Source organism: Erinaceus europaeus, chromosome 6 (assembly GCF_950295315.1).
Source record: "Erinaceus europaeus chromosome 6, mEriEur2.1, whole genome shotgun sequence".
In the NCBI taxonomy this organism is placed as follows: Eukaryota; Metazoa; Chordata; class Mammalia; order Eulipotyphla; family Erinaceidae; genus Erinaceus; species Erinaceus europaeus.
In genome coordinates, this window is record NC_080167.1 from 16,212,300 (window position 1) to 16,240,277 (window position 27,978).

Genomic DNA, 27,978 nt, shown 5'->3' on the forward strand with positions numbered 1-27,978 from the left:
TGTTTTAGATAAGCTAAAAGAGTGAAAGAGACCACACAGCACCAAAGGTTCCTTCCATGCAGTGGGGGCCAGGCTTAAACCTGGGTCCCTACAGATATGACAAAGTAACGCACTATCCAGATGAGGTCTTTTGCTGCCATAAGCCCCCACTTCCTTTTTTTTTTTTTTTTTTTTTTTTTATATATATATACCAGAGCACTGCTGAGCATTGGCTATTGGTGCTATTGGGGAGGTCAAAGCTGGGACATCTCACATGCAAGTCCTATACACTACCACTATATTATATCTTTGGTCCTCTTTGTTGACTTGGGAAATAATGTAAGAAGCAAAATTGAAAATTTCATTTTAGGATTAGACCAAGTATAAAACCAGATGCAGTTAATTCTTGGAGCTTTCATAAAATGTTTTTTATTGCCATCAGAGATATTGCTGGATCTTGGTGTCAGCACTATAAATCCACAGCAGCCATTTTTCCTTTTTTTTTTTTTCTTTCTAGTTTGTTTTGATAGACAAATTGAGAGGAGAGGGGGAGATAGGGAAAGAGAAAGACACCTGGAGATCTGCTTCACTCATGACGTCACTCCTGCAGGTAGAGCAGGGGCTTGAACCCATGTCTGCACATGGTAGTGTGTGTGCTTAACTGGATGTGCCACCACCTGGCCCTCAATAACATTTGTTTTTAATACTGCACATTTAAACATGGTTTTTTGTTTGTTTGTTTGTTTTAGAGAAAACCTGTGGAGTGGACATAAAATACTGAAAGTTTTGATTTGTAACTAATCATGATCTCACCAGTCAATACCAGCAGCCATGTATTCCTTAATACTTTCTGTGCTTAAACTTTTACAGTGAGAGGTATGTTGCATCTTGAACAGGGCATTTTTAGGCCTTCCTAGAAAAATCTTGATGAAACTTGAGAAGCATGTGAATTAAAATGTTAATTTAAAAAATTATATTCAGTCACATTCTGTCTCATTTACTACCAAGGCTTACTACATAGTCATTTACTTACAAACTATTAACTAATCAGAATTTTTTTTTTTTGTGTGTGTGTGTGTGTGTGTGTGTGTGTGTGTGTGTGTGTGTGTGTGTGTGTGTTTTTAATGTGGGTGCCCTTATGCATGTACAACTTTACTTTTTTTCCTTACTTAAGCAAGAAAGATATCAGTGCCAGAGTTCCTCCCATGCAGTTCTGGGACCTGAGCAGGTTAGTTATCCTTTGACTCCTACTGGATATTAAATTCGAAGATATCTTTTGGGAGGTAAATAGGATTCAAATGAGTAAAGCTTAAGAGCAAGAAAGTTTTGCTTTTCCATTTTCAAATTGTTTTATGAACACAAGGGTATGTTTTATTCATATTCAGCCAAAAAGTTCAGGACCTGGGAGACAGTTAATGAGTTTCAACTTCCATGCTAGGAACCCAGGTTCAGCCTCCAGCACTTTATTCTGCTCTAGTTCTCTCTTCCTCATAATACATATATGAGACAAAACAAAACGTGTCAAAAGACAATAAGAATCTGTTTTTCGGGAGTCGGGCGGTAGCGCAGCGGATTAAGCACAAGGACCAGCGTAAGGATCCCAGTTCAAGACCCCGCACCCCACCTGCAGGGGAGTCGCATCGCAGGCGGTGAAGCAGGTCTGCAGGCGTCTTTCCCTCTCTCTGTCTTCCCCTCTCCATTTCACTGTCCTATCCAACAACAACATCAATAGTAACTATAACAATAAAACAAGGGAAATAAGGGGGAAAAAAAGAATTTGTTTTTCCTGAAATACCATTTTTATGGGTTTAGTCAGTAGAGGGTGGGCCTCCAGGGATTAAATGTGACAAGCATTTCTTCGTAGACCACAATAGTAGGGGAAGAATGGACGACAGAAATAACAAGAAAAAGCTTCGATTCACCCCAAATGTGGTCAGCTTTGTGTTAAGGCACTTTGAGTCAATATATTTTTCTATTTTCATCTGATATACCTCCAGCTTGCCTGCCTCCAGCTGACAGGTGCATGGCGCCCTCAGTTTAGTAGGAGGAGGGAAAAGTAATTAGATGTTACAGAACAGGGGCACGGAAGCAGCCGTTCGCTGCCTTCATCACTGGGTCTCGGCGAAGCCCAGCGCTGAGGCAGAGGGGTCGCACGCGGTCACCAAAGGTCGCGAGAACCACCACCGACCTGGGGCCGCTGCGCTGGCCGGCGGTTTGGGCGGGCTCGCTACTAGGGCGCCAAAGGCGCGGGCTCGGGGCTGCAGGGCTCGGGGCGCGCCCCCGCCCTCCGGGCAGGTGCGCCATCGCACCTATGGCGTTTCTGAGGTGACGCTGCGGACAGTGACTTTCCCCGGGGGCAGAGAAAACACCTATGAACCCTTCAGCGACCTTCCTTGCTGGGCGCCAGGTGAGCGGTTGCCCAGAGTGCGGACCCAGTGCACCCCTGTCCCGCTCGGGGACTTTGAAGGGATGGGTTCTGCTGATTGTAAAGCCACACCTGGCTCGCAGAGGAAGCACCAAGCCCGCTCCCTTATCTTTCGCCCATCCTCCCTTCTTTCTCTTCTCCCCCTTTTTTTTCATAAAGGGTGAGAGGGAGAGAAAGGCACCTGCAGCACTGCTTCACTGCTTATGAAGCTTATCCCTTGCAGGTGGGGATGGGGACTTTTAACTCCAGGAGTGAAGTCTCTCCTGTTCCACCCCTCACCCCCACTCACAGATTCGGACACTTTTTTAAATCTTTATTTGTTGGATAGAGACAGCCAGAAATCAAGAAGGAAGGAGGTGATAGGAAGAGAGACAAACACCTGCAACCCTGCTTCACCACTTGCAAAGCTTCCCCCCCCTGCAGGTGGGGACCAGGGGTTCAAACCCAGGTCCTTGCGTAGCGTGTGTTCATCCAGGTATGCTACCACCCAGCCCCAAGACTGAGAAATTTAACAAAAACCAATTACTCAGTCCAGTCTTAGGTGCTCACTTTGTTACAATAGACTCTTGTGAGGCTACATATCTTGATGCCACCTCCTGGCAAATGGAGGCTTATTTTTCCAACTCCCTTTTACCAGAAATCTTGAAAATGAACTTGCCTTCGGTTTGCATTTATCACTATGGTAAGATGGGGTGTTTGGGGTAGTATTACACACAATAGACAAAGTTTGGTGCTCTTGTTGCTGCTCCTACTCAATATTTGTTGAGTGAAAGAATAGTTTGCCAAAACTGTATTTCAAGTCTCATGACATGGGTCCCATTGCTCTTTCTCCATTTTCTGTGTTTAAGTTACTAATACGTGACTATAGTCCATTCATCATTAAATAATTTTGGAAAGCAGTAATGTATCTCTTGTGAACTTTTTTTTTTTAACTTTATTTTTTATAGGATAGAGACAGCCAGAAATTGAGAGAGTAGGGGGAGATAGAGACAGGGAGACACTTGCAGCCCTGCTTCACTTGTGAAACTTACCCTGCAGGTGAGGAGTGGGGGCTCAAGCCTGGGTCCTTGCACATTATGATGTGTGCTCAACCAGGTGCACCACCACCTGTCCCCTCTTGTGAGCTTTTAACTATTGTCCTGAAATTACTTTTTTTTTTTCTAAAGATTCATTCATTTATTCTTATGAGAGCAAAGAAAGAAAATCAGACCATCACTTAGGCACAATTGATACTGGAGACTGAATTCAAAGGCCTCATGCTTGAGCTTTCAGTGTTTTATCCACTGAGCCACCTCCCAGGCCACAAAGTTTAATATAATTCTTAAAGTAACACTTTCAGTTTTTTTTTTTTAAGATTTATTTATTTAATGAAGGAAAAATGGACCATCACTCTGGCATATGTAGTGCGGGGAGTGGAACTTGGGACTTCATGTTTATAAATCCATCACCAGCCTCCTCCTGGGCTGCTAGGTTTTTGTTTGTTTGTTTCTTGTCTCTTTTTAAATTTCTTAGATGGACTTAGAATCTTAATAATAGCTGTGTTTGTTGAAGAAAGCTTACTATGTTCAGAGTACTATAAAGTGTCTTACAGAGCTTATTTTGCTTAATCCACACCACTCTTTTTTTTTTTTTTCTTTTTAACCTCCAGGGTTATTGCTGGGGCTCGGTGCCTGCACTATGAATCCACTGCTCCTGGAGGCCACCTTTTCCCGCTTTGTTGCCCTTGTTGTCATCATTATTGTTATCATTGCTGTTGTTGTTGGATAGGACAGAAATTGAGAGAGGAGGGGAGACTGAGAGGGGGGAGAGAAAGACACCTGAAGACTCGCTTCAACACCTGTGAAGCGACCCTCCTGCAGGTGGGGAGCCCGGGGCTTGAACCGGGATCCTCCCGCCAGTCCTTGCGCTTTGCGCCACGTGTGCTTAACCTGCTACAATACCGCCCAACCCCCTACACCACTCTTAAGAAATTAAAGTGCTGCTGCTGCTGCTACTACTACTACTACTATTTTCCTTAGTTTCCCTTCCCCCTGCAATTTCACCACTCCAGACTGTTTTTATTCAGATAAAGAGACAGAGAAAAGGAGAGACACCACAGTACCAAAGCTTGTTCTGGATAGCACCTCCCATATGCTGTAGGGTTTGAACCTGAGTGACACTCATGATAAGGTGTTTGTTCTACCAGGCAAGTTGTCTTCAGCCCACCATTTTTCAGATGAAGAGACGAAGACTTTAAGTTAAGTAATTTGCCCAAGGTTATAGTGCCACTTAGTAATAATTTCAGATTCACAGGTCAGATTTAACTTTGTTTTTTATATTTATTTATTTATTACCAGAGCACTGCTCAGCTCTGGCTTAAGGTGATGCTGGGGATTGAACTTGGGGCCTTTGTTACCTTAGGCATGAAAGGCTTTTTTTTTTTTTCCATAATCATTATGCCATCTCCCCAGCCTGGTGAAATTTAGCTTTGCAGTAGACTTGAAATAAAGCACACTTTAAAAGTTGTGGTATATATACACACAATGGAATACTACTCAGGTATTTAGGATGATGAGTTCACCTTCTTCACTTCATCTTGGATGAAGAATCAGGTTAGGAGGTTAGGTTAAGTGAGATAAGCCAGAAAGTGGAGGATGAATATGGGATGATCCCATTCATAGAAGCTGAAAAATAAAATGACATCAGAAGGGAAAACGCAAAGCAGAACTTGGACAGGATTTGGTGTATTGCACCAAAGCAAAAAACTTTGGGGCAGAGTTGGGGAGTATTCAGGTCCTGGAACATGATGGCAGAGGACAACCTAGGTGGAGGGTTAGAGTGCTATGCGAAAAACTGAGAAATGTTACACATATACCCACTATTGTATTTACTGTCAACTGTAAACCATTAATTCCCCCAATAAATGAAAATAAATAAATAAATAAAAATTCCATTTCAGAGATCATGGGAGAAAGGAAAGAAGAAAGGGAGGAAAGCAGGAAGACCTACCTGCAGGTGGGGGTAGATAGCATAATGGTTATGCAAAAAGACCCGAAGTCCCAGGTTCAATTCCATGCACCACTGTACCACCATAAGCCAGAGTTAATCAGTGCTCTGGTTAAAATAGAAAGGGGAGTCAGACTGTAGCGCAGTGGGTTAAACACAGGTGGCGTAAAGTGCAAGGACCAGCGTAAGGATCCCAGTTCTAGACCCTGATTCTAGCCCCCGGCTGCCTACCTGCAGGGAGGATCGCTTCACAAGCTGTGAAGCAGGTCTACAGGTGTGTCTGTCTTTCTCTCCCCCTCTCTGTCTTCCCCTCTTCTATTTCTCTCTGTCCTATCCAACGATGACATCAATAACAACAATAATAACTACAACAATAAAACAACAAGGGCAACAAAAGGGAAAATAAGTAAAATAAATATTTTTAAAAATTATAAAAGAAGAAAGTGCTCTGGTTAAAAAAAAAAGAAAGAAAAGAAACATCTGCCGCAATGTTTCACGTCTCCTGAAATTTCCTCCCTGCAGGTGGGGGGGAAAACACACTTAAAAGCAATTGTGGGGGACTGGTGGTGCACCTGGTTGAGCACACACATTACCCCGCCCCCACTTCCAAGGGGCAGACTTCACAACCTGTGAAGCAGTATTGCAGGTGTCTCTCTCCCCCTTCCTATCTCCTCCTTCCCTCTCAATTTGTCATAAATAAATAAATAAATAAATAAATAAATAAATAAATAGTGCTATTTGTCCTTTTTTAGCTTATCTGAAAAGCTATACTGTAATACATTAACCCCCCAGTAGAAGGAAACAGTTTTTTAGGTAATTTTGTTAGGTGTGCAAATGGCTGCATGCTTATCTAAAACATGCATTTTTAGAGATGTATTTCAAAGTATATAAAAATAAAATATAATTTTGTCAACAATGAAAAGGAAAATTAAAACACATGTAGCAGTGTCTTGATAGTCTCAATACCTAGGTATTGAGTAAATGTGAATTTACTGCTCCCTCACCTGTTGTGAAGCTGATTTTTATTTTTTTAAGCAGAGTACTGCTCTGTTCTGGCTTATTGAACCTGAGACTTTGGAGCCTCAAGCATGAGAGTCTCTTTGCATAATCATTATGCTATCTCCCCTGTCATCACCTGTTGTGTATGTTTGCAAATGTTTCTTATAAAGTTTGTTCTGGGGGCCTGGGTGGTAGCACAAGGATCAGCATAAGAATCCCAGTTCGAGCCCCTGGCTCCCCACCTGCAGGGGAGTCGCTTCACAAGTGGTGAAGCAGGTCTGCAGGTGTCTGTCTTTCTCTCCCCCTCTCTGTCTTCCCCATCTCTCTCGATTTCTCTCTGTCCTATCCAACAATAACAACAGCAATAATAACTAATAATAATAATAACGATAAACAAGGGCAACGAAAGGGGAAAAATAGCCTCCAGGAGCAGTGAATTCATAGTGCAGGCACCTAGCCCCAGCAGCTGACTTGAATAGTGTGCTGCTTTACCATATGCATTACCCCGGGTTGAGCCTAGTCCACCTCATTGAAGGAATCACTGGTGCTGTGTTCTCTTTCACTCTCTGCTCTCTACCTGTGTGTGTGTTTGTGTGTGTGTGTGTGTGTGTGTGTGTAGTTTTAATTTAATATGTTGAAGTAGGGCCAGTCACACAATATTAAATTGTCCATAGTAGATAGAGTGTATATACCTGAGTCAGATGTTATGAGAACTATTTTTACATTTATATAGTAATTACCTCATGTTTCTATAAATTGGTTAATTTGCTATCAGTCAATGATGGTTTTAAAAGCAGTGTGTGTGTGTGTGTGTGTGTGTGTGTGTGTGTGTGTGTGTGTGTGTTGAGTGCCTGCTCTGTTTCACCACTCTTGGTAGATTTTTTTTTCTTTTTTTACCAGAACACTGCTCAACTCTGGTTTATGAACTTGGAACTTTAGAGTCTCAGGCATGAAAGTCTCTTTGCATAAGCAGTATGCTATCTACCCCCATGATTTTTTTTCTATTTTAATTTCAGAGCTAGAAGGAGAAAGAGTCAGAGGAGAGAGACACAGACAAGAGAGACTCTGTGAAACATCTTCTGTTGTCATTCATGGTGTTTCTGTGTGGTTCTGGGGCTCAATCCTGGGTCCTCACACATGGTCAAATGTACACTCTGTTGGGTAAGCCATTTCCTGGTCCTCCAAATTTGTACCACTTTTAAAAAGTGGAGTTTGTGGTATGAGATGAAATGGTAGAGGTAGAATACAGGGTAGGTTTGAATTTGTCTTAAATGTACACAGTTTTGATGCCACATTGTTGACAATGGATATAGTTTAATTGCTTAGGATTGGCAGCAAAAGAAGATACTATTTGGATGCTGATTTTGGATGATTTATATTTTGATTTTAGTGTAAAACCATTCTTTTATGTCTAGATCTTTGGGTTAGAAGTTGAGACTTCCACTATTGAGAGACAGCGGAAAGAGCTGCAGCTGCTCATCTGTGAGTTAAAAGATCGAGACAAAGAGCTCAATGATATGGTTGCAGTACATCAAAGACAACTTCTTTCATGGGAAGAGGATCGGCAGAAAGTGCTGACTTTGGAAGAACGTTGCAGCAAATTAGAAGGTGGTTTTAGAATTATGCACTTCTATCTGTTGATACGCTCAAAAGAGCTCATGGGAACAGTAGAGGGGAACTATTTCAACATAATTCCTGACGTCTCGAAGTTTAGATTTAATTAAATACAAGACTTTCTGAACACTCACAATCAAGCAGTAATGTTTTTAGAGTAGGGAAAACTTAAAAGCTTGAATGGGTACTGGGTAGAGCTTAAATTAACATGGAGTGTCAGGGCCGGGTGGTGGTGGTGTACCTCGGTTGAGCGCACACATTACAGTGTGCAAGGACCCAGGTTCAAACTCCCAGTCCCCACCTGCAGGGGGAAAGCTTCACAAGGATTTTCTGGCTGTCTATATCCAATAAATAAATAGACAAAAATAAATAATTTAAAAATATATTAAAAACAGAAAAATGTTTTTAAAAAACATGGAATGTCAAGGGTGAATATGAAGATCTTGCTCAGGAGACAAGATCTGAATAAAATCACTTGGAACTAACCTTTTCTCTTGAGCTAACTCAAGCTTTTTGACTTTTGGTACTGGAACTTGATCTTAGTACCTGAAATCATCATCTTTTTAAATGATAGCAGTCTCAGAAGTAGCTTGCAAAAATTTTCTTTTTTCTTTCATGGGCTGAGGAGATAGCATAGTGGTTATGAAAAAGACTCTGAGACCTGAAGTTCAATCCTCAGCACCACCACAAGCCATAGCTGAGTAATGCTCTGGTTTAAAATAAATGTCTTTGTACCATATTTTAATTTTATTATATTTTTAATGCTGCCCTGAAAGCTGAATGCTAACTAGAGTGTGTTAGATGGAAACACTAAAACTGCTTATTACCTAGCAATAGAACACCTCAGATTTTATTTATGTCACACAGAAGATGTTATGAACATAGTAGTCTAAGTATAATTTTCTTTGTTTTTGATGACTATTTGATTTTAACCTGAGCATATCCATATATGTACCTAAACACAGTGTTTAACAAGCTTTGTATAATATCTTATGAAATACCTTTTATGTAGCAATGTTAAAGAACAAATACAATATTATATTTAGCCATCACATCTGGTTTTAAATTATTAAACTTGAATGGACATGTCATAGAAAGCACAATGGACAATAAATATGTAAAAATCATCAAGATCCATTAGTAATTAGGGAAATTCAAATTAATTCTCTAATTAGATACTATTTTACATTTACCAAAATGACCTTATGTTGGTAAAAGCATGGAACCAAATGAAGGATCATGTATTACTAGTTTGATATTTCAGTAGGTACAACAACTTTGGGAAATCACTTGACAGAGTTTATTAAAGGTGAAGATTACTTTTTCTGTGATTAGTAATTCCACTTCTAGGAATGTATATATACTTCAATGTGTACCTGAATTACTTACAATTCAATTCTGCCTTTCTTTATTTTTTTATATATTTATTTTTTTATTGGATAGAGACAGCCAGAAATTGAGAGGAATGGAGAGACAGGGAAAGAGACAGAGAGACACCTGCAGCCCTGCTTCACCACTTGTTTTTTTTATTTTTTATAATTTATTTCTTTATTGGGGAATTAATGCTTTACATTCAACAGTAAATACAATAGTTTGTACATGCATAACATTCCGCAGATTCCCATTTAACAATACAACCCCCACAATTCTGCCTTTCTAATAAGTTTCCAGGTGATGCTAATACTGCTGGTCCAAGGACCATATTTTGAGTAGCAAGACTCCAAGGGAAGCTCTTATGATAAATATTCACCAAGATTCATGTATAAGAATATTAGAGCATAATGACCAACAAGTGGAAGCAATGCAAATGACAATCAAGCAATAGAATGGATAAATACATTTTGGCATAATCATATAAATACATTTTGGCATAATCATAAATACATTTTGGCATAATCATTTCGGCATAATCATAATGGATAAATACATTTTGGCATAATCATATATTGTGTAACAGCAACAATGCAAAACTATGAGTTACAACAATATGAATAAAGCTCAGGATCATAACCTTAAGAAAAAAAAAAGCCATGGGGAGTCGGGCTAAGCGCATGTGGCGCAAAGCTCAAGGACCAGAGTAAGGATCCCGGTTGGAGCCCCCGGCTCCCCACCTGCAGGGGAGTTGCTTCACAGGTGGTGAAGCAGGTCTGCAGGTATCTTTCTCTCCCTCGCTCTGTCTTCCCCTCCTCTCTCCATTTCTCTCTATCCTATTCAACAACAATATTGTTATTGATATCGTCATCAATAACAACAACAATAATAACAACAACAATAAACAAGGGCAACAAAAAGGAATAAATAAATAATTATTTAAAAAACAACAAACATGGAATGTAGTTTCATTTATATATGATTTAAAGACACTATATTTTAGGAACATGGTGATAAGGGGTAGAATTATAACAACATGGTGGTTGGTGAATTTCTACTTTTTATGAAATTGTGTTTAGAAAGTGACATCCAGGGGGCTTCTTGGTTGCTGCTAGTGTTCTGTTTCTTGACTAAAATAGAGTATTGTGCATTTAACAATAAAAACTTTACAGATGTATTTACTTATTTTAAACATTTATTTATGTATTGCAGAGAAAGAACCACAACATCAGTCTGGCACATATGATGTTGGAATTAAAACTCAGGGCTTTGTCCTCTTTAAGTCCAGTGCTCTCAGCATTGTGCCAGCTCCTGAGCCACCAATAAAACTTGTATAGAAGTATAATCCTTTTTTTTAATTGAGTACACTTTTACTTATTAATTATGAGTTTGAAAATAGTGTATTTGAAGCTTCAGATCTGGCCAAAATAAGTTGTTGATGAAATTTCCCTCAGGTGAACTGCACAAAAGAACTGAAATAATCAGGTCACTCACAAAGAAGGTAAAAGTCCTTGAATCTAACCAAATTGAATGCCAAACAACTCTTCAGAAGACTCAACTACAGCTTCAGGAAATGGTTCAGAAAGCAACCCATGCTTCTCTTCTCTCTGAAGACCTTGAGGTTGGCACCTGGGTGGGGTGGCACTATGGTATCTCTTTCTCTATGCTTGTTTCTTCCTCTTTTCTCTCTCCCTTGTTCTCCCCTTCCTTCCAATTCTAACAAAAAATAATAACAATAAAACATTGGATCAGGAGGCATCTTCAGTAGTATCATATGAGGCCCAGATTTCACTCCCAAGCATTGCATTAAAAATAAGTTAGGGCTGGGGGCCGGGCGGAGGTGCACCAAAGTGTAAAAAAAGTGTAGTACAAAGTGTAAAGACCTGCTCAAGGATCCCAGTTCAAGCATCTGCAAGGGTGTGTGTGTGGGGGGTCACTTCACAAGCAGAGAAGCAGGTCTGTGGGTGTCTTTCTCCTTCTGTCTTCCTGTCCCCTCTCAATTTCTCTCTGCTCTATCCAAAAAATTGAAAAATGAGCTACAGGAGTAGATTCGTAGCGCAGGCACTGAGCCCGAGTGGTAACCTTGGAGGCAAAAATAAATACATAAATGGCTAGCAAGATAGCTCACCTGTATAGTCATGCATTCTACCCATTTCAAACCATTAAATGCATCATGCATGCAAAAATGTATCATATGCCATTCTGTGGTTTAAAAAACAATTTCAACTTAGTTTTGATATGCATAGTTTCACTTATATGTGGAATATAAAGAATAACTCTAACAAACAAAATCTTAAACAGAATGTTACATACCAGAGAGGGAGAGGGGAGGGGAAAGGTGTGGAACAGGTAGAGGGTGTCCATTGGTTGATAGTGGATGGTAGGCTTGGTGTGAATATAAACTGTAGTTGTTGAGGACAGAAACTATACACCTGAGACCAATAGTTTTGTAAATTATTGTTACCTCAATTTAAAAATATATACGAATCACTGATGCTACTTTATTTCAATAAGGAAAAATACTTATTATTTTGCCTCCAGGGTTATTTCTGGGGCTTGGTGCCGGCAATATGAATCCACTGTTTCGGGCAGCCTTCTTTTTTCCATTTATTGGATAGGACAGAGAGAAATTGAAAGAGGAGGAGGTAAAGAGGGAGAGAGACAGATATCTGCAGACTTGCTTCACCACTTGTGAAGCAACCCCCCTGCAGGTGAGGAGCTGGGGGTTCAAACCTGAATACTTGCATAGGTCCTTCCACCACCCAGCCCCCAATTTATTTTCTATACCAAAGCAAGAGCACTGCTCTGCTCTGCAGATGGCATTGGGAATTGATTCCAGGACCTCTGGTGCTTTAGGCATAAACGTGCTGCGTAAACCACTATGCTGTTTCTCAAATCCAGGAAAATCTTTTACTAGTCCAATTTCATTCATTCATGTTTTTTCTATTTCCTTTCTATTTCCTTTCATAGTTCTGAGTATACAAATCTTTCACTTCTTAGGTTTATCCCTAGACATTTTATTGTTTTACTGCAAAAGTAAATGGGACTGATACCATTCATTCATTTTCTTCTCTTGACAACCTAGGTTTGTACATAAAATATATTAGGAGATGGACATTCTTAAAAATACAACCAATATAATTTAGTAGAGTAAACACAAGTACTGAGGGTATCCTAGAGTTAATGGGGAAACATAATTTTGCATTCCTTTCTGATGACTGCTTCCTTAGTCCACTTTCATACAAAAAAAAAAAAGGTCTGCTTTGATACTAAAAAAAGAATTAATAAACAAAACAAGCAAACAAAAACTAGAATAAGCACAGTTTATGGTTGTTACGGTAATGAAAGCTTTTTTTTTTCTTTTTTTTTTTTTTAATATTTATTCCCTTTTGTTGCCCTTGTTTGGTAATGAAAGCTTTTAAATGACTCAGTATTCTATATGTTCTACTGTAGGCTAGAAATGAAAATCTCAGTAACACATTAGTGGAACTTTCTGCTCAAGTTGGACAATTACAAGCTCGAGAACAAGCTCTCACAACAATGATAAAACTAAAGGTAATTTTGGGGGGGTGGCACACCTGGTTGATCGCACCATTACATTGCACAAGGACCTGGATTCAATCCTCCATCCCCACTTGCAGGGGGAGGCTTGATGATGGGTGAAACAGTGCTGCAGGTATTTCTCTCTCTACATCCTGCTCTCCTGCTTACTTCTCGATTTCTCCACATCTCTATAAAAAAATAAATAAAATATATTAGCAAAAAAACTAAAGGTAGTTCAAAATAATAATAGTTATACCTTCATTTGCTGAGTTACTTTATAATGTAGTCAAGTATATTATATTGCTCAAGTTCCTTAGCACTTCAGATAGGCAGAGCTAACAATGCTACTCTCATTTTTTAAATTCTTTTTAGAAATGATTAAAGCCAGAAAGAGAAGGAAGAATATGGGATGAGCTCACTCATAGACAGAAGTTGAAAAGATCAGAAGGGAAAAATACAAAGCAGAACTTGGACTGGAGTTGATGTATTGCACCAAAGTAAAAGACTCTACGGTTCAGGTCCTGACATGAGGGTAGAAGAGGACCTAGTGGGGGTTGAATGGAAATGTGCAAAACAGAAATATTACACATGCACACACGACTTAATTTTACTGTTGACTGTAAGCCATTAACCCCCAATAAAGAAATTAAAAAGAAGGAGCTGAATGGTGGCACACCTGGTTAAGTGCACATATTACAATGAACAAAGACCCAGGTTTGAGCCCCCGGTCCCCATCTGAAGGGGAGAAACTTTGCAGCTGGTAAAGTAGGGCTGCAGGTGTCTCTCTCCCTCTCTACTACCCCTCCCCTCTCAAGTTCTGTCTCTAGCCAACAAATAAATAAAAGTAGTTATAAAAAATTTTTAAAGAAATTAAAAAGAAAAAAAAGAAATGGGGAAAGAAAGTTTAAAATGATGTTCCTACGCAAGGACCAGCGTAAGGATCCCAGTTGGGGCCTCTGGTTCCTCACCTGCAGGGGAGTCGCTTCACAATCGGTGAAGCAGGTCTGCAGGTGTCTATCTTTCTCTCCCCCTCTCTGTCTTCCCCTCCTCTCTCCACTTCTCTCTGTCCTATCCAACAACGATGACATCAATAACTACAACAGTAACTACAACAATAAAAAAACAAGGGCAATAAAAAGGGAACAAATATTTAAAAAAATAATAATAATAATAAATAAATAAAATGATGTCCCTAAGACATTGAGAAAGAAGGACTTCACTTTTAAAATTTTTATTTATTTTCCCTTTTGTTGACCTTGTCTTTTTGTTGTTGTGATAGTTATTATTGTTGTTGTTATTGATGTCATCGTTGTTAGATAGGACAGAGAGAAATGGAGAGAGGAGAGGAAGACAGAGAGGGGGAGAGAAAGAGAGACACCTGCAGACCTGCTTCACCGCCTGTGAATTGACTCCCCTGCAGGTGAGCCAGGGGCTCGAACTGGGATCCTTACGCTGGTCCTTGTGCTTTGCGCCACATGTGCTTAGCCCACTGCGCTACCAACAACTCCCATGACTTCACTTTTTGTCTTTGCCTCTAAGACTCAGTTTAATGTGTCTGAATTAACTTGTTTTCTTTGGAGATATCATCTCCAGTTGGCAATCTTTATTAATTTTTTTTTTATGGAGAGAAAAACTGTTAGCAATCTAGCAGTCACTAACATACTACTAGTAGTAATTGATTAACAGACTCTTCTGATGTATTTGACAGCTGGTAAATAGAGGAAGGTGTAGTATAAAGGGCACTTATGATAATTCATATATGATTTTCCCAGCAGATGAGTGTTTTGAAGGATCAGAGCCAAGCTAGTTTCCTTCCTTCCTTCCTTCCTTCCTTCCTTCCTTCCTTCCTTCCTTCCTTCCTTCCTTATTTCCTTCCTTCCTTCCTTCCTTCCTTCCTTCCTTTCTTTTTTTCTTTTTCTTTTGCTGTGAAATTTATTTCTGGGGGGTCGGGCGGTGGCGCAGTGGGTTAAGCGCATGTGGCACAAAGCGCAAGGACTGGCATAAGGATCCCGGTTTGAGCCCCTGGCTCCCCACCTGCAGGGGAGTTGCTTCACAGGCGGTGAAGCAGGTCTGCAGGTGTCTTTCTCTCCCCCTCTCTGTCTTCCCCTCCTCTCTCCATTTCTCTCTGTCCTATCCAACAACGAACAACATCAACAATGGCAATAATAATAACCACAATGAGGCTACAACAGCAAGGGCAACAAAAGGGGGAAAAAGTGGCCTCCAGGAGTGGTGGATGCATGGTTCAGGCACCGAGCCCAGCAATAACCCTAGAGGGTAAAAAAAAAAAAAAAAGAAATTTATTTCTGGACTCAGTGCCTGCATTACTCCACTAATCCCAGTGACTATTTTACCCTTTTTAGACAGAGAGTGAAAAACAGAGATGGAGAAAGGGATAAAGAGACACACAGAGAGAAGGAGAAACACTGCAGCACTGCTCCACTGCTCATGAAGTTTCCTCGCTGCAGGTGGGAACCAGACCCTTGAACCTGGATCCTTGTGCACTGTAATGTATGCATTTGACCAGATTCATTGCTGCTTGACTCCGAGGGCTAAACTTTCTTAAAAGTTAAACTATTATAATCTATAATCTTGTCTTTTGTCAGGTAGTAACCAAGTTAGTGGCATCATGAATCACTATGGTTCCTGATTGCAAACTCCCATCTAATGAAGATGCCACAAGGGTAGTATCTTTGTTGCACTTAAACACTGTATTAATTAAGAAGCCTATACTCCCAGAATTAGACTTTTTATTTTTATGAAAATTGTCTATCTTTTAAAAGAATATTCTCTCCAGGACATACTTACCAAAGGAAGAAATAAGGGGGCCCAGGTTTAGACCTGAAAAGAATTAACTTACTGATGATCACTTCTGCCATGGCATTTGCTAATTGACTGCAGAACACCACAGGTGTTTGGTCTCCCTAGTCCTACTTTTTCCATAAGCCCTGCAAGTGTGGAAGTCTGCAGCAGAAATAATTGTCCTTAAGCAGAAGTAAACTTCCTAATAATATTTATATTACAAGAGTAGGAGAAGGAGAGAGCCTTTACATAATTTTACATGGTTAGATATTGTTTAAGTTTATTTTCTTTTTTTTTTTAAATATTTCTATTTTTTATTGGATAGACACAGGGAGAAATTGAGAGAGGAGGAAAGACAGAGAGGGAGATAGACACCTACAGCCCTGTTGCACCACTCATGAAGCTTTCCCCCTGCAGGTGCAGACCAGGGGCTTGAACCTGGGTCCTTTTGCTCTATAGTGTGTGCGCTTAACCAGGTGTGCCACCACCTGGCCCCTCTTTCTTTTTTTATTTTTACTTATTTTTTTAAAGGCTTTATTTATTTATGAGAAGGATAGAAGGAGAGAGAAAGAACCAGACATCACTCTGGCACACGTGCTGCTGGGGATCTAACTCATGACCTCATGCTTGAGAGTCCAAAGCTTATGGTGGCTGGGGAACTGGCTCAACTGGGAGAGCATTGGACTTGTGTTCGATTCCCAGCACTGCCACATGTATTGGAGTGTTACTCTGGCTTCTCCCACTCAGTCACTCTTTCATGTGAAACTCTCTCCTATGTATAAATAGAATAAATCTTTAAAAATTTTATGTAACAGCTTCCCAATTTCTTTTTAGGACAAAGATATTATTGAGGCAGTCAATCACATTTCAGACTGTTCAGGTAAATTTAAATTGTTAGAGCATGCCTTGCGCGATGCTAAGATGGTGGAGACTTGTATTGTGAAAGAAAAGCAGGATTACAAGCAGAAATTGAAGGCACTTAAAGTTGAAGTCAATAAACTAAAAGGTAAGGCAGAGACATAAGTGTAAGTGCTTTTCAGGAAAGATATATTTCTTCATGTGGGTTCACTTAATCTGATGACTAAGAGTAGATCTGCTTCTAACATGAAAAACTTTTATTTCTATAGGCTTATGCTGCAATTTTTATGTTATCAGATAAATCATAGCACTGGGGAAACTGCATAATACCTCATACTTTAGGGGCCAGGTGGTGGTGCACCTGGTTAAGCACTTACACTACAGTGCACAAGGACCTGGGTTCAAGCCCCTGGTCCCCACCTATAGGGGGAAAGCTTCACAAGTGGTGAAGCAGGGCTGCAGGTGTCTCTCTGTCTCCATCTCTATCTCCCCCGCCCCTCAATTTCTCTCTGTCTCTATCCAGTAATACATAAATAAAGTAAAAAAAGAAAAAAAGAGTGGGTGCAGGCACTATAAAAAAAAACCTTCAGGGAGTTGGGCAGTAGTGCAGCGGGTTAAGCGCATGTGGTGCAAAGCGCAAGGACTGGCATAAGGATCCCGGTTCGAGTCCCCTACTCCCCACCTGCAGGGGAGTGCTTCACAAGTGGTGAAGCAGGTCTGCAGGTGTCTTTCTCTCGTCTCTCTGTCTTCCCCTCCTCTCTCCATTTCTCTCTGTCCTATCCAACAATGACATCAATAACAACAATAATAACTACAACAATAAAACAACAGGGGCAACAAAAGGGAATAAATAAATATAAAAAAAAAAACCTTCATACTTTAACACTAGCCTGTCTCAGTTTAGGTGGCTGCACCACTTAGCTTTTATTAACACCTGCTTTGGAAGTACCAGCAGTAATGCCTCAATGATGTGCCTCTATAAGCATTTTTAAATCCATGTGTCTGGTGGTAGAATGGCTGCCCTCAAATGGGTGCCGTGGAACTAATCTGGGGCTGATTCAGCTCAGAACGATGAGTCTCATCTCCACCTCACTGATAGTTGACTCAGCACATTTCTTCCCACGAGGAAGGGAAAAACTTGAGAAACATTCAAGGACAAGGCTTGGGCCTGACACATCATCGATAGTCCGTCCTCATCCTGTTGACCAAAGCAAGCCACGTGGCTGAGAAAGCAGTAGAGAACACGCAGTGGTGAACTATCTTCCTGTTCCTTTGTGAGAGGAATTGTAAAGAATCTTGGAAGGAAGAGGAATAGCTACTTCCAAGTTACCAGAGTGGGTTTTGGGTGCTTATTTTGTTTTATTTTGCCTGCAGGGTTATCACTGGGGCTCTGTGCCTGCGCTACAAATCCACTGCTCCTGAGGTCACTGTTTTGTGTTCTTGTTGTTGTTTTGATAGGACAGAGAGAAATTGAGAGGGGAAGAGAAAATAGAGAGGGAGAGAGAAAGATAGACACCTGCTTCACCACTTGTAAAGCGACCCCCTTGCAGGTGGGAAGCCAGGGGCTCGGAACTGGGATCCTTGCACAGGTCCTTGTGCTTCATACTATGTGCGTTTAACCTGGTGCGCCACCACCCAGCCCCCCTTATTTCATTTTACTTTATTTCATCTTACTTTTTTTTTTTTGGAACTGTGGTCTCACATATGCATGATTACACTGCTCTGGGATGCTAGTTCATTCATTCATTCATTCATTCATTCATTCATTCATTCATTCAGAAAGAGATATAGAAACAGGGAGGTAAATGTACCACAGCACAAGTGCCTCCCCCAGAGCCAGCACCATATCACCTCCTAAATGATGCCAGGGTTTGAGCCTAGGTCACACACATGGCAAGGCATATGTTCTACCCAGTGAATTATCTCTTCAGCCCTTGTTTAATTTTGAAGATTCCTTTTGGATCCTCCCTAGTCGTATCTCCTTTTCTACTTCCATTCTCATAGTTAATTCAGTGGTTCACTTATTCTTTAATAATATTACTCCAACTAAGTATACTGAATAGGCTTGTAATGTTTATTTAATCGTGGATTTAGGTGATGGGTGAAAATGAAAACATATCTATTAAACTTTCCTCCACTGTAGGGAGAGTAAACTGTTGGACTGAAGGGCTGTCATTTATTTAGCATTATATCAGCACCTATAGTACCGCAAGCTGTAAATGGTCATGGCCTTAGAGAACACTGACTACCCGAGTAGAATGTGAAACTTTAGAAGCAGTGACCACACCAAAGAATAGCCAGTCACTCTTAGCTATGGAGTGCTTTGTGAGGCCATGAGTTACTGTTACTGGGTGTAGTCAAGCCAGGAAGTATTTTGGAGAGGATTTCTGCATGTTCCTGAAGTAAGTGACCTGAACTTGAATCTCTTTCAACTAAAAGATTCTGAACTTGGTGGTCTGGGAGGTGGCACAGTGGATTAAGCATTGGACTCTCTCAAGCATGAGGTCCTGAGTTTGATCCCCAGCAGCACATGTACCAGAGTGATGCCTGGTTTTCTCTCTCTCCTCCTACCTTTCAAATAAATAAATAAATAAATAAATAAATAAGATTTTGAAGTTGAGGAAGTTTATCTTGGCTGATTCAAGTGAAAAGACAGATTCACCACCCCAGAATCCTGTTTTTATGATGCGCTGATGATGATGAATCAATCATAGGCTTAGTCTCCATTTATAGCTCCAGCTAAAAGCATACATATTCTTAGATTCCTGCTATCCCTTTGACGGCAGGGATGGATTCTGTCTTCTATTTTTTAAATCTACAGTTAAAAGTGAGACACGAGGGATGTTGTAGGCATTTGATAAATATTTATTGAATGCTTATGCAAGTAAAAAATCTGCCTTATCAATACTTTTGTCTCATTTTATAAATTCAATAGATACTTAAAACATTAAAAAAAAAAAAACAGGATAGTGGAGAGAAGGCTAGAATGTGAAGGAAACAAACTGGTCAGCATGGGCTGGAAAGATGCCTTTGGAGAATTAACATTTGAGTTGAAGCTGGGATGATGAGAAGAACTAGCAGTGTAAAGATGTAGGCCAAGAACCTTCCATACAGAAGAAGGAAGGGGTGGGAGGAAGCACAAGGGTTGGTGTAAGGATCCTGTTTTGAGCCCTCAGCTCCCCACCTACAGGGGGGTTGTTTCACAAGTAGTGAAGCAGGTCTGCAGATGTCTATCTTCCTCTCCCCCTGTCTTCCCCTCCTCTCTCAATTTCTCTCTGTCCTATCCAACAACTACAACAACAATAACAACAACAATAGTAACAACAATGATAAAACAAGGACAACAAAAGGGAAAAATAGCCTCCAGGAACAGTGGATTTGTAATGCAGGCACCAAACCCCAGCAATAACCCTGGAGGCAAAAAAAAAAAAAAGTCCCAGGATGGATTTTGAGATTGGGACATGCTCAAGGAATGATAGGAAATAAGGGAGAGTGGCTGGGCCAGGGCCAAACACGCAAGGTGTATTTATTTGCTTTTTCTTTTTTTCAAGATTTATTTGTTTAGGAGCAGAGAGAGAGCGAGAACCAGAGCATCATTCTAGCACATACCCAGGGATCAAACTAAGGACCTCATGATTGGAAGTGCAACAATTTATCCATTGTGTCACCTCCTAGGCCGCAAGGTGCACTTCATATTATGTATATTTAGGAGGAAGAGGATTTGTTTGTTTGTTTTTGTCTTGTCACCAGAGTTATAGCTGGGGCTTAGTTCCTGCATGATTACTTCACTGCTCCCAGTGGTGATTTTTACTATTATTGTTTTTTTATCTAGGATAAGAAATAGGGCGGGGAGTGGGTGATGGTGGTGGAGAAACAAAGAGACACCTACAGCACTGTTCCACCACACCATGAACCTTCCCCCCGTAAGTGGGGAACAGAACTTGAACCTGGTTTTTCAGACATGGTAACGTGCATTCTGCAGGCTGCACCACCACCTGGTCCCCAAAGTTGTTTTTTTTTTCCTCCAGGGTTATTGCTGGTGCTTGGTTCCTGCACTATGAATCTACTTCTCCTGGAGGCTATTTTTTCCCTTTTGTTGCCCTTTTGTTTACCATTGTTGCTATTATTGCTGTCATTGTTTTTGGATAGGACAGAGAGAAATGGAGAGAGGAGGGGAAGACAGAGAGGGGGAGAGAAAGATAGACACCTGCAGGCTTGCTTCACCGCCTGTGAAGTGACTCCTATGCAGGTGGGGAGTCGGGGGCTCGAACTGGGATCCTTATGCAGGTTCTTGTGCTTTGCGCCATGTGCACTTTAACCCACTGGGCTACTGCCCGACTCCCTACTCTGACACATGTGATGCTAGGGATCAAACTCCAGTCTTTATGCTTGAGAGTCCAGTGCTTTATCCACTGTACCACCTCCAGGGCCAAGGAGAATGACTTAAAATTTTTTTTTTTAATTTCTTTATTGGAGGAGTAATGTTTTACAGTCGACAGTAAATACAGTAGTTTGCACATGTATAACATTTCTCAGTTTTTCCACATAACAATACAATCCCCACTAGGTCCTCTGTCATCCTTTTCAGACCTGTACTTTACCCCCCACCCCCACCCCAGAGTCTTACTTTGGTGCAATACACCAACTCCAGTCCAGGTTCTGCTTAGTGTTTTCTCTTCTGATCTTGTTTTGCAACTTCTGCCTGAGAGTGAGATCATTCATATAGAAGGATGACTTTTAACAGAGAAGAAACAAGAGGGCCCAAGTGATGGCGCACCCACACAGGGTTAAGTGCACATAGTACGAGGCGCAAGGACCCACACAACGATCCCAGTTTGAGCGGCTGGCTCCCCACCTGCAGGGGAAGCAGGTCTGCAGGTGTCTTTCTCTGTCTCCCTTTTTCTCTCAATTTCTCTCTGTCCTATCCACTAGAAAAAAAAAAAGTGGCCACCAGGACCAGCAGATTCATAGTGCAGGCAGAGCCCCAGCATAGTGGTTAAAAAAAAAAAAGTATATGGTCTGGGAGGTGGTCCAGTGGATAAAGCATTGACTCTCAATTATGAGGTCCTGGGTTCCATCCCCAGCAGCACATGTGCCAGAGTGATGTCTGGTTCTTTCTCTTCTCCTATCTTTCTCATTAATAAATAAATAAAATCTTTAAAAAAAAAAAGAAGTATCAGGGGTAGGTTTTATTTATTATTTTTTTAAAGATATACAGCCTCATTATTCATAGAACAATCAAAAGAGGGACCCCAACTGGGAGGCCAGTCAGAATGGGAAAGCTATGTCTGAAGTCATTGCCAGGACACAGTGAGAATCTGGATATGGAGCATATTTGGACTGTAGATCCAAAAGGAGTTGAGGAGGGCATGAAGTTGTGTTCATAGTCTTTATTCTCCCAGGAACTAGTATTTACGTAGAACCTGTATTTACCTGACAACATTTTCCTTCTATTTGTAAAGAGGATCTAAATGAAAAAACAACAGAAAATAATGAACAACGAGAAGAGATTATTCGCCTCAAGCAAGAGAAAAGTTGCCTGCAGGATGAACTGATTTTTACTGGTAAGAAAAAGGGGGGGGGGCGCATGATGGTGCACCTGGTTAAGCGCACATATTACAGTGCACAAGGACCAAGGTTCAAGCCCCCATCCCCCACCTGCAGGGGGAATGCTTTGTGAGTGGGGAAGCAGGTGTCTCTTTTTCTGTCTCTCCCTCTTTGTCTCCCCTCTTGGTTTCTGGCTGTCTCTATCCAACAAATAAAGATAATAAAAAAGTTAGAAAAATAAAATAAAATAAAATAGAGGTGGGATGGGGGAGCAGGCAGTGGTGCACTGGGTTAAGTGTACTTAGTACTAAGTGCAAGGACCCGCTCAAGGATTCTGGTTTCAGGCCCCACCTGCAAGAAGGTCACCTCACAAGCAGTGAAGCAGGTCTGCCGATGTCTCTCTGTTTCTCTCCTTCTCTATCTTCCCCTCTTCTCTCAATTTCTCCCTGTCCTATCCAGTTAAAAAAAAAAAAAAGGGAAAAATGGCCACCAGAAGCAGTGGATTTGTAGTGGAGGCACCCAGCCCCAGCAATAACCCTGGAGGCAAAAAAAAAACAAAAGAACAACTTGGTCTAAATGAAGGAATGGCTATATGTATATATGAATTTGTAACCTAAGCTTTCTGGGATACTGCTATGACAGACTAAAGGATTATACGTCTCTAAAAGTAACTAGCTACAGCTTTTGAGGGGAGAAGAGGGCCTACCTGGGAATTTTAAGTTGTTCCCTTGTCTCCTTGTTAATTCTAGTTCTTCTGTAGAATGAGGAGCTAACTGTGCTCCCTTCCAGCTAAAAATACTGAAAATACTGACACTTAAAAACTCATGAAGAGGGTTGGGGAGACAGCATAATGGTTATTCAAAAGACTTGCAGGGGGCTGGGAGATAGTCTACCAGGTTAAGTGCACATATAGGAAGTACAAGGACCTGCATAAGGATTCTAGTTGAAGCCCTGACTCCCCTTCTGCAGGGGGGCTGCTTCATAAGCAGTGAAGCAGGGCTGCAGGTGTCTCTATGTCTCTCTCCTCCCCTCTCAATTTCTATCTGTCCTATCCAATAAAAATGAAAAATGGCCACCAGCAGCAGTGGATTCCTACTGCTGGCACCGAGCCCCAGACATAACCCTGGAGGCAGAGAGAGAGAGAGAGAGAGAGAAAGACTTTCATGTCTGAGCCTCTGAAGTCTGAGGTTCAATCTCCAGCACCATCAATCTCCAGCACCATCGTAGGCCAGGGCTGAGCAGTACTTATGTTTAAAAAAAAAATTAATTGTATAGTGTTATAAATTGAACAAAGGGGAGTATGTATAATTTTGAAAATACTAGATTTTTTAAAACATGGGATTTAACATTTCTTTTTCAGTTTTTCAGATAGATTGTGGCTACTACAGTTGAAAAGCAAAAGTCATGTTTTGTTATATCAGTATGATCCTAAAATTATGTTGAGGGTGAATTTTTCATTAAAATCAAGTTTACTGATAATGTTTAATTTAAGCTTCTTTTTATAAATGTAAAAATTACATTCCAGGGCCAGAAAAATAGCTCACTTTGATAGCCTTCTGCTTTGCTCTGTGTGCAGCTTTGGCTCAAGCCTGGTACCCTACTGCATAGGAGGAAGCTTTAGTGCTATGTCTGTCTGTCTGTCTGTCTGTCTCTGTCTCTTTGTCTCTATCTCTGTATCTCTATCTGAAAAAAAGAAAGAAAAAGTCATCCTAGATTAATGAAGCCCTGGTGATAAAAAAAAAAAAAAGTTAGGTTCTACTCCCATGTTCCCTTAATGCTATTCTTGACTACTCCTGTATCTCATAATCCCACTAGTGAAGGCTTCTCTGTTTCCACTCCCAACTGAGTATGATTTATAGGTCTTATCTCTATTCCTACTGTTATGTAGTTCTATTAGGAAAAGCATAGGTTTGAGAGTAAGGTTTCAAGTAGAAAATTAAACTAATTTTTTTTTTTTCCAGAGCACTGCTCAGCTCTGGCTTATGGTGGTGTGGGGGATGGAACCTGGGACCTGGGAGCCTTGGGCATGAGAGTTGGTTTGCATAACCATCATGCTATCTTCTCCACCCCTAAAATAATATTTTTGACTACTAGTTCTTTTTCCTCTTTATGAGATGAAAATACAACTTTGTTTTTTATTTATTTTTATTATCTTTATTTATTGGATAGAGACAGCCAGGAATCAAGAAGGAAGGGGAAGATAGAGAGGGAGAAAGAGGGACTGAATGGTGGCACACCTGGTTGAGCGCACATGTTACAATGTGCAAGGACCTGGGTTCAAGCCCCCAGTCCCCACCTGCAGGAGAAAAGCTTTGCAAGTGGTGAAGTAGTGTGCAGTTGCCTCTCTGTCTCTCTCTTCCTCACTATCACTCCCCTCTCGACTTATAGATATCTCTATAAAATAAACAAAGATAATATGAAAAATTAGAATAAAGGGAGAGAGACAGAGAGACACCTGCAGCACTTCTTCACCACTCATGAAGCTTTCCCCTGCAGGTGGGGACTGTGGACTTGAACCCGAGTCCTTGCGCATTGTAACACGTGCGCTCAACCAGGTGTGCCACCATCCGGCCCCTGAAAATACAACTCTGTAAGTGAGAAATTGCAATATATGTTTTTTCAAATAAAATGGAATTTTTCTTTTTAATCTCATTAAAGGTTGGAGTAATATGCTTTTCTACCACCAGAGGTCACCATTCCTACATTGTTTCTGAGTTCGCGATGTCTCAGTAGTATCTCACAAAGAGAAATTATTTGTAACGATATTATTGAATTTAATCTCTGGATCAACATTTGTATGCCAGACACTCTGCTAGTTGCTAAGATTTATAGGATCAGATCTATAGTATTAATACTACACAAATACTATGAATAAAATACTAGAGGGAGGAATTGCATTTACAAAATATTTTAAACCTTTTTTTATCACCAGTTTTACTCATATATTATGTGATATGATTAGCAGGTAATATTTGTAAGGTTTTGTTAGATAATATAATGAATTTATTTTTAAAATTAAATTTAATTGGTTTATTTGTTGCCACCTGGGTTATTGCTAGGGCTTGGTGCTGGCACTACAAATCCACAGCTCCAGGAGGCCATTTTTCCCTTTTATTTGACAGGACAGAGAGAAATTGAGATAGGAGGGCGGGGAGCAGGGGCTTGAACTCGGATCCTTTCTCATACCACTGTCTATATGTATGTTGTTAGCGCTTCATCTATGCTCCGTTTCTCCACTTTGGACCTTTTTTTTTTTCCTTCCCATTCAGATAGACAGTCAGACAATAGAGGAGGAGATACCAAAGCCCCAGTTTCCCCCAGTCCCATTATAGCACTCCTCATATGGTGCCAGGACACAAACCTGTGCCACACACAGCAAGACAGGTGCCCTGCCTAGTGAGGTATCTCTCAGTTTCTAAAAAAATATTTTGTGGGAGGACCGGCTTAAGGATCACGGGTCTAGCCCCCGGCTCCCCACCAGGGGGGGTTGCTTCAAGGGCAATGAAGCAGGTCTGAAGGTGTCTTTCTCTCCCCCTCTCTGCCTTCCCCCTTTTCTCTCCATTTCTCTCTGTTCTATCCAACAACAACAACATCAATAACAACAACAATAATAACCACAACAATGATTTAAAAAACAAGGGCAACTTAATCTCCAGGAGCAGTGGATTTGTGGTGTAGGTACCGAGCCCCAGCAATAACCCTAGAGACAAAATACATACATACATACATACATACATACATACATACATACATACATACATACATGCATATATAGTAGGGGTTCGGGTAGTGGCTCACTGCGGTAAGCACACATATTACAAAGCGTAAGGACCCATGCGAGGATCCAGGTTCCAGCCCCACCCTACTCCACTCCCCACCTACGGGGGAACTCCAGGAACAGTGGCCTACAAATGTCTGTCCCTCTCTCGCTCTCTATCTTCCCCTCCCCTCTCAATTTCTCTCTGTCCTATCCAATAAAAAAATTTTTAATTGGGGGCCAGATGGTGACGCACCTGGTTGAACATATATGTTACAATGAGCAAGAACCTGGGTTCGAGCCCCCAGTCCCCACCTGCAGGGAGAAAGCTTTGCAAGTGGTAAAGCAGTTTTACAGGTCTCTCTTTCTGTCTCCCTCTCTACCATCCCCTTCCCTCTTGATTTCTGGTTGTTTCTATTCAATAAATAATAAAGATAATTTTTAAAAAAACGGGCAAAATGGCTGCCAGAAGCAGTGATTCGCAGTGCAGGCACTGAGCCCCAACGTAACCCTGGAGGCAAACAGTAAAATAAAAAAAAATTTTGTTGGAGGCTGGGCAAGTAGCGCAGTGGGTTAAGCACACATGGCTCAAAGCACAAGGACTGGAGTAAGTATCCGGGTTCGAGCCTCCAGCTCCCCAACTGCAGGAGGGTGGCTTCGCAAGTGGTAAAGCAGATCTGCAGGTGTCTTTCTTTCTCTCCTCCTCTCTAGATTTCTCTCTATCCTATCCAACAACAACAATAGCTATAACAACAATAACAATAACAACCACAACCACAACAAAGGCAACAAAATGGGAAAAATAGCCTCCAGGAGCAGTGGATTCCTAGTGCTGGCAAACAAAACAAAATAAAACAAAACAAAAACAACATATATATGGCATATGTGTCATGCCAAAGATCAAACCCAAGGCCTGGGTAGGAGAGGCATACAGAACTGAAACCAGCTGAGAGTCCCAGATGCACATGAGCATTATTCCCCCTAATCAAACAGTTGACTTGCTTTTCTCTTCTCTTCTCTTCTCTTCTCTTCTCTTCTCTTCTCTTCTCTTCTCTTCTCTTCTCTTCTTTCTTTCTTTCTTTCTCTTTTTTTTTTGCTGCTTCCTTTCTTCATGTAATTCACTACTTAAACAGTGCAAGAGCACTATATGTTTTTATACTTTTGTCATTGTACTGACTTGTCTAATGCAAAGAAATCAATTTGATAGCTGAATACAAAAGATACAGCAGTTTAAACCTGGCAGCCAGACTTCACCGTGCTTCCCCGTTCTCATTTTGCACATCTCAGACCCACATGGGAGACTGAGCAGTAATTTATGGTAGTGCTGGGGATTGAACCTGGAAACTTGGAGTCTCGGGCATGTAAGTCTTTTACATAAATGTTATGCTATTCCCCAGCCTTAGTTTGAATGGGCGGTGGCCCACCTAGTTAAGCACACAAATCACTATGTATAAGGACATAGGTTCAAAACCCCTAGTCCCCATTTGCAGGAGAGAAGCTTCACTGGAAGTGAAGCAGGTCTGCAGGTATCTTTCTTTCTCTATCCTTCTCTATCTCCCTTTCCCTCTCAGTTTCTGTCCTAACAAATAAATAAAAATTTAAATAAAGAAATAAATAAAATTGTACCGATTTTCCAGTGGCTTACAGTTAGTTTGAACTTCTTATAAAATATTAATTTTAAATGAAGCAGTCATTGTTGGTCTATCATTTCTAAGTGAATCAAATTATTTTTCCATAAGCATAATTTTAATATTTTTTTCTGGGGGTTGGAGAGATTACTCAGTAGCGGAGCACATACCTTGCGTATATAAGAGATAAAAAACAAAAAAGACAGAACAGGGGGCCAGGGGCTTGAACCAGGAGAAGGAGGAGGAGAAGAAGAAGAAGAAGGAGGAGGAGGAGGAGGAGGAAGAGTAGGTGGAGGAGGAGGAGGAGGAGGAGGAAGGAGGAGGAGGAGGAGGAGGAGGAGGAGGAGGAGGAGGAGGAGGAGGAGAAGAAGAAGAAGAAGAAGAAGAAGAAGAAGAAGAAGAAGAAGAAGAAGAAGAAGAAGAAGAAGAAGAAGAAGAAGAAGAAAGACTTGTACTGTTGGTGGCCAGAC

The 27,978-nt window shown here is 40.9% G+C and overlaps 1 protein-coding gene across 6 annotated transcripts in view; it reads left to right on the top strand.

The window, feature by feature from the left end:
• The first annotated feature begins 2,229 nt into the window (after window positions 1–2,229).
• Window positions 2,230–27,978, top strand: part of CCDC62 (coiled-coil domain containing 62) — a 65,528-nt gene continuing 39,779 nt past the window's right edge. For 4 of the 6 annotated variants that reach the window (XM_060193182.1, XM_060193187.1, XM_060193184.1 and 1 more), the window contains exons 1-6: window positions 2,230–2,386; window positions 7,804–7,996; window positions 10,828–10,994; window positions 12,827–12,928; window positions 16,553–16,724; window positions 22,039–22,140. In XM_060193182.1, coding sequence (XP_060049165.1) covers window positions 2,351–2,386; window positions 7,804–7,996; window positions 10,828–10,994; window positions 12,827–12,928; window positions 16,553–16,724; window positions 22,039–22,140 — 772 coding nt within the window. In that variant the 5' untranslated portion in view covers window positions 2,230–2,350. Of the gene's footprint in view, window positions 2,387–7,003; window positions 7,550–7,803; window positions 7,997–10,827; window positions 10,995–12,826; window positions 12,929–16,552; window positions 16,725–22,038; window positions 22,141–27,978 lie in introns of those variants that run through there. The other 2 variants (XM_060193181.1, XM_060193186.1) reach the window with 2 other exon arrangements.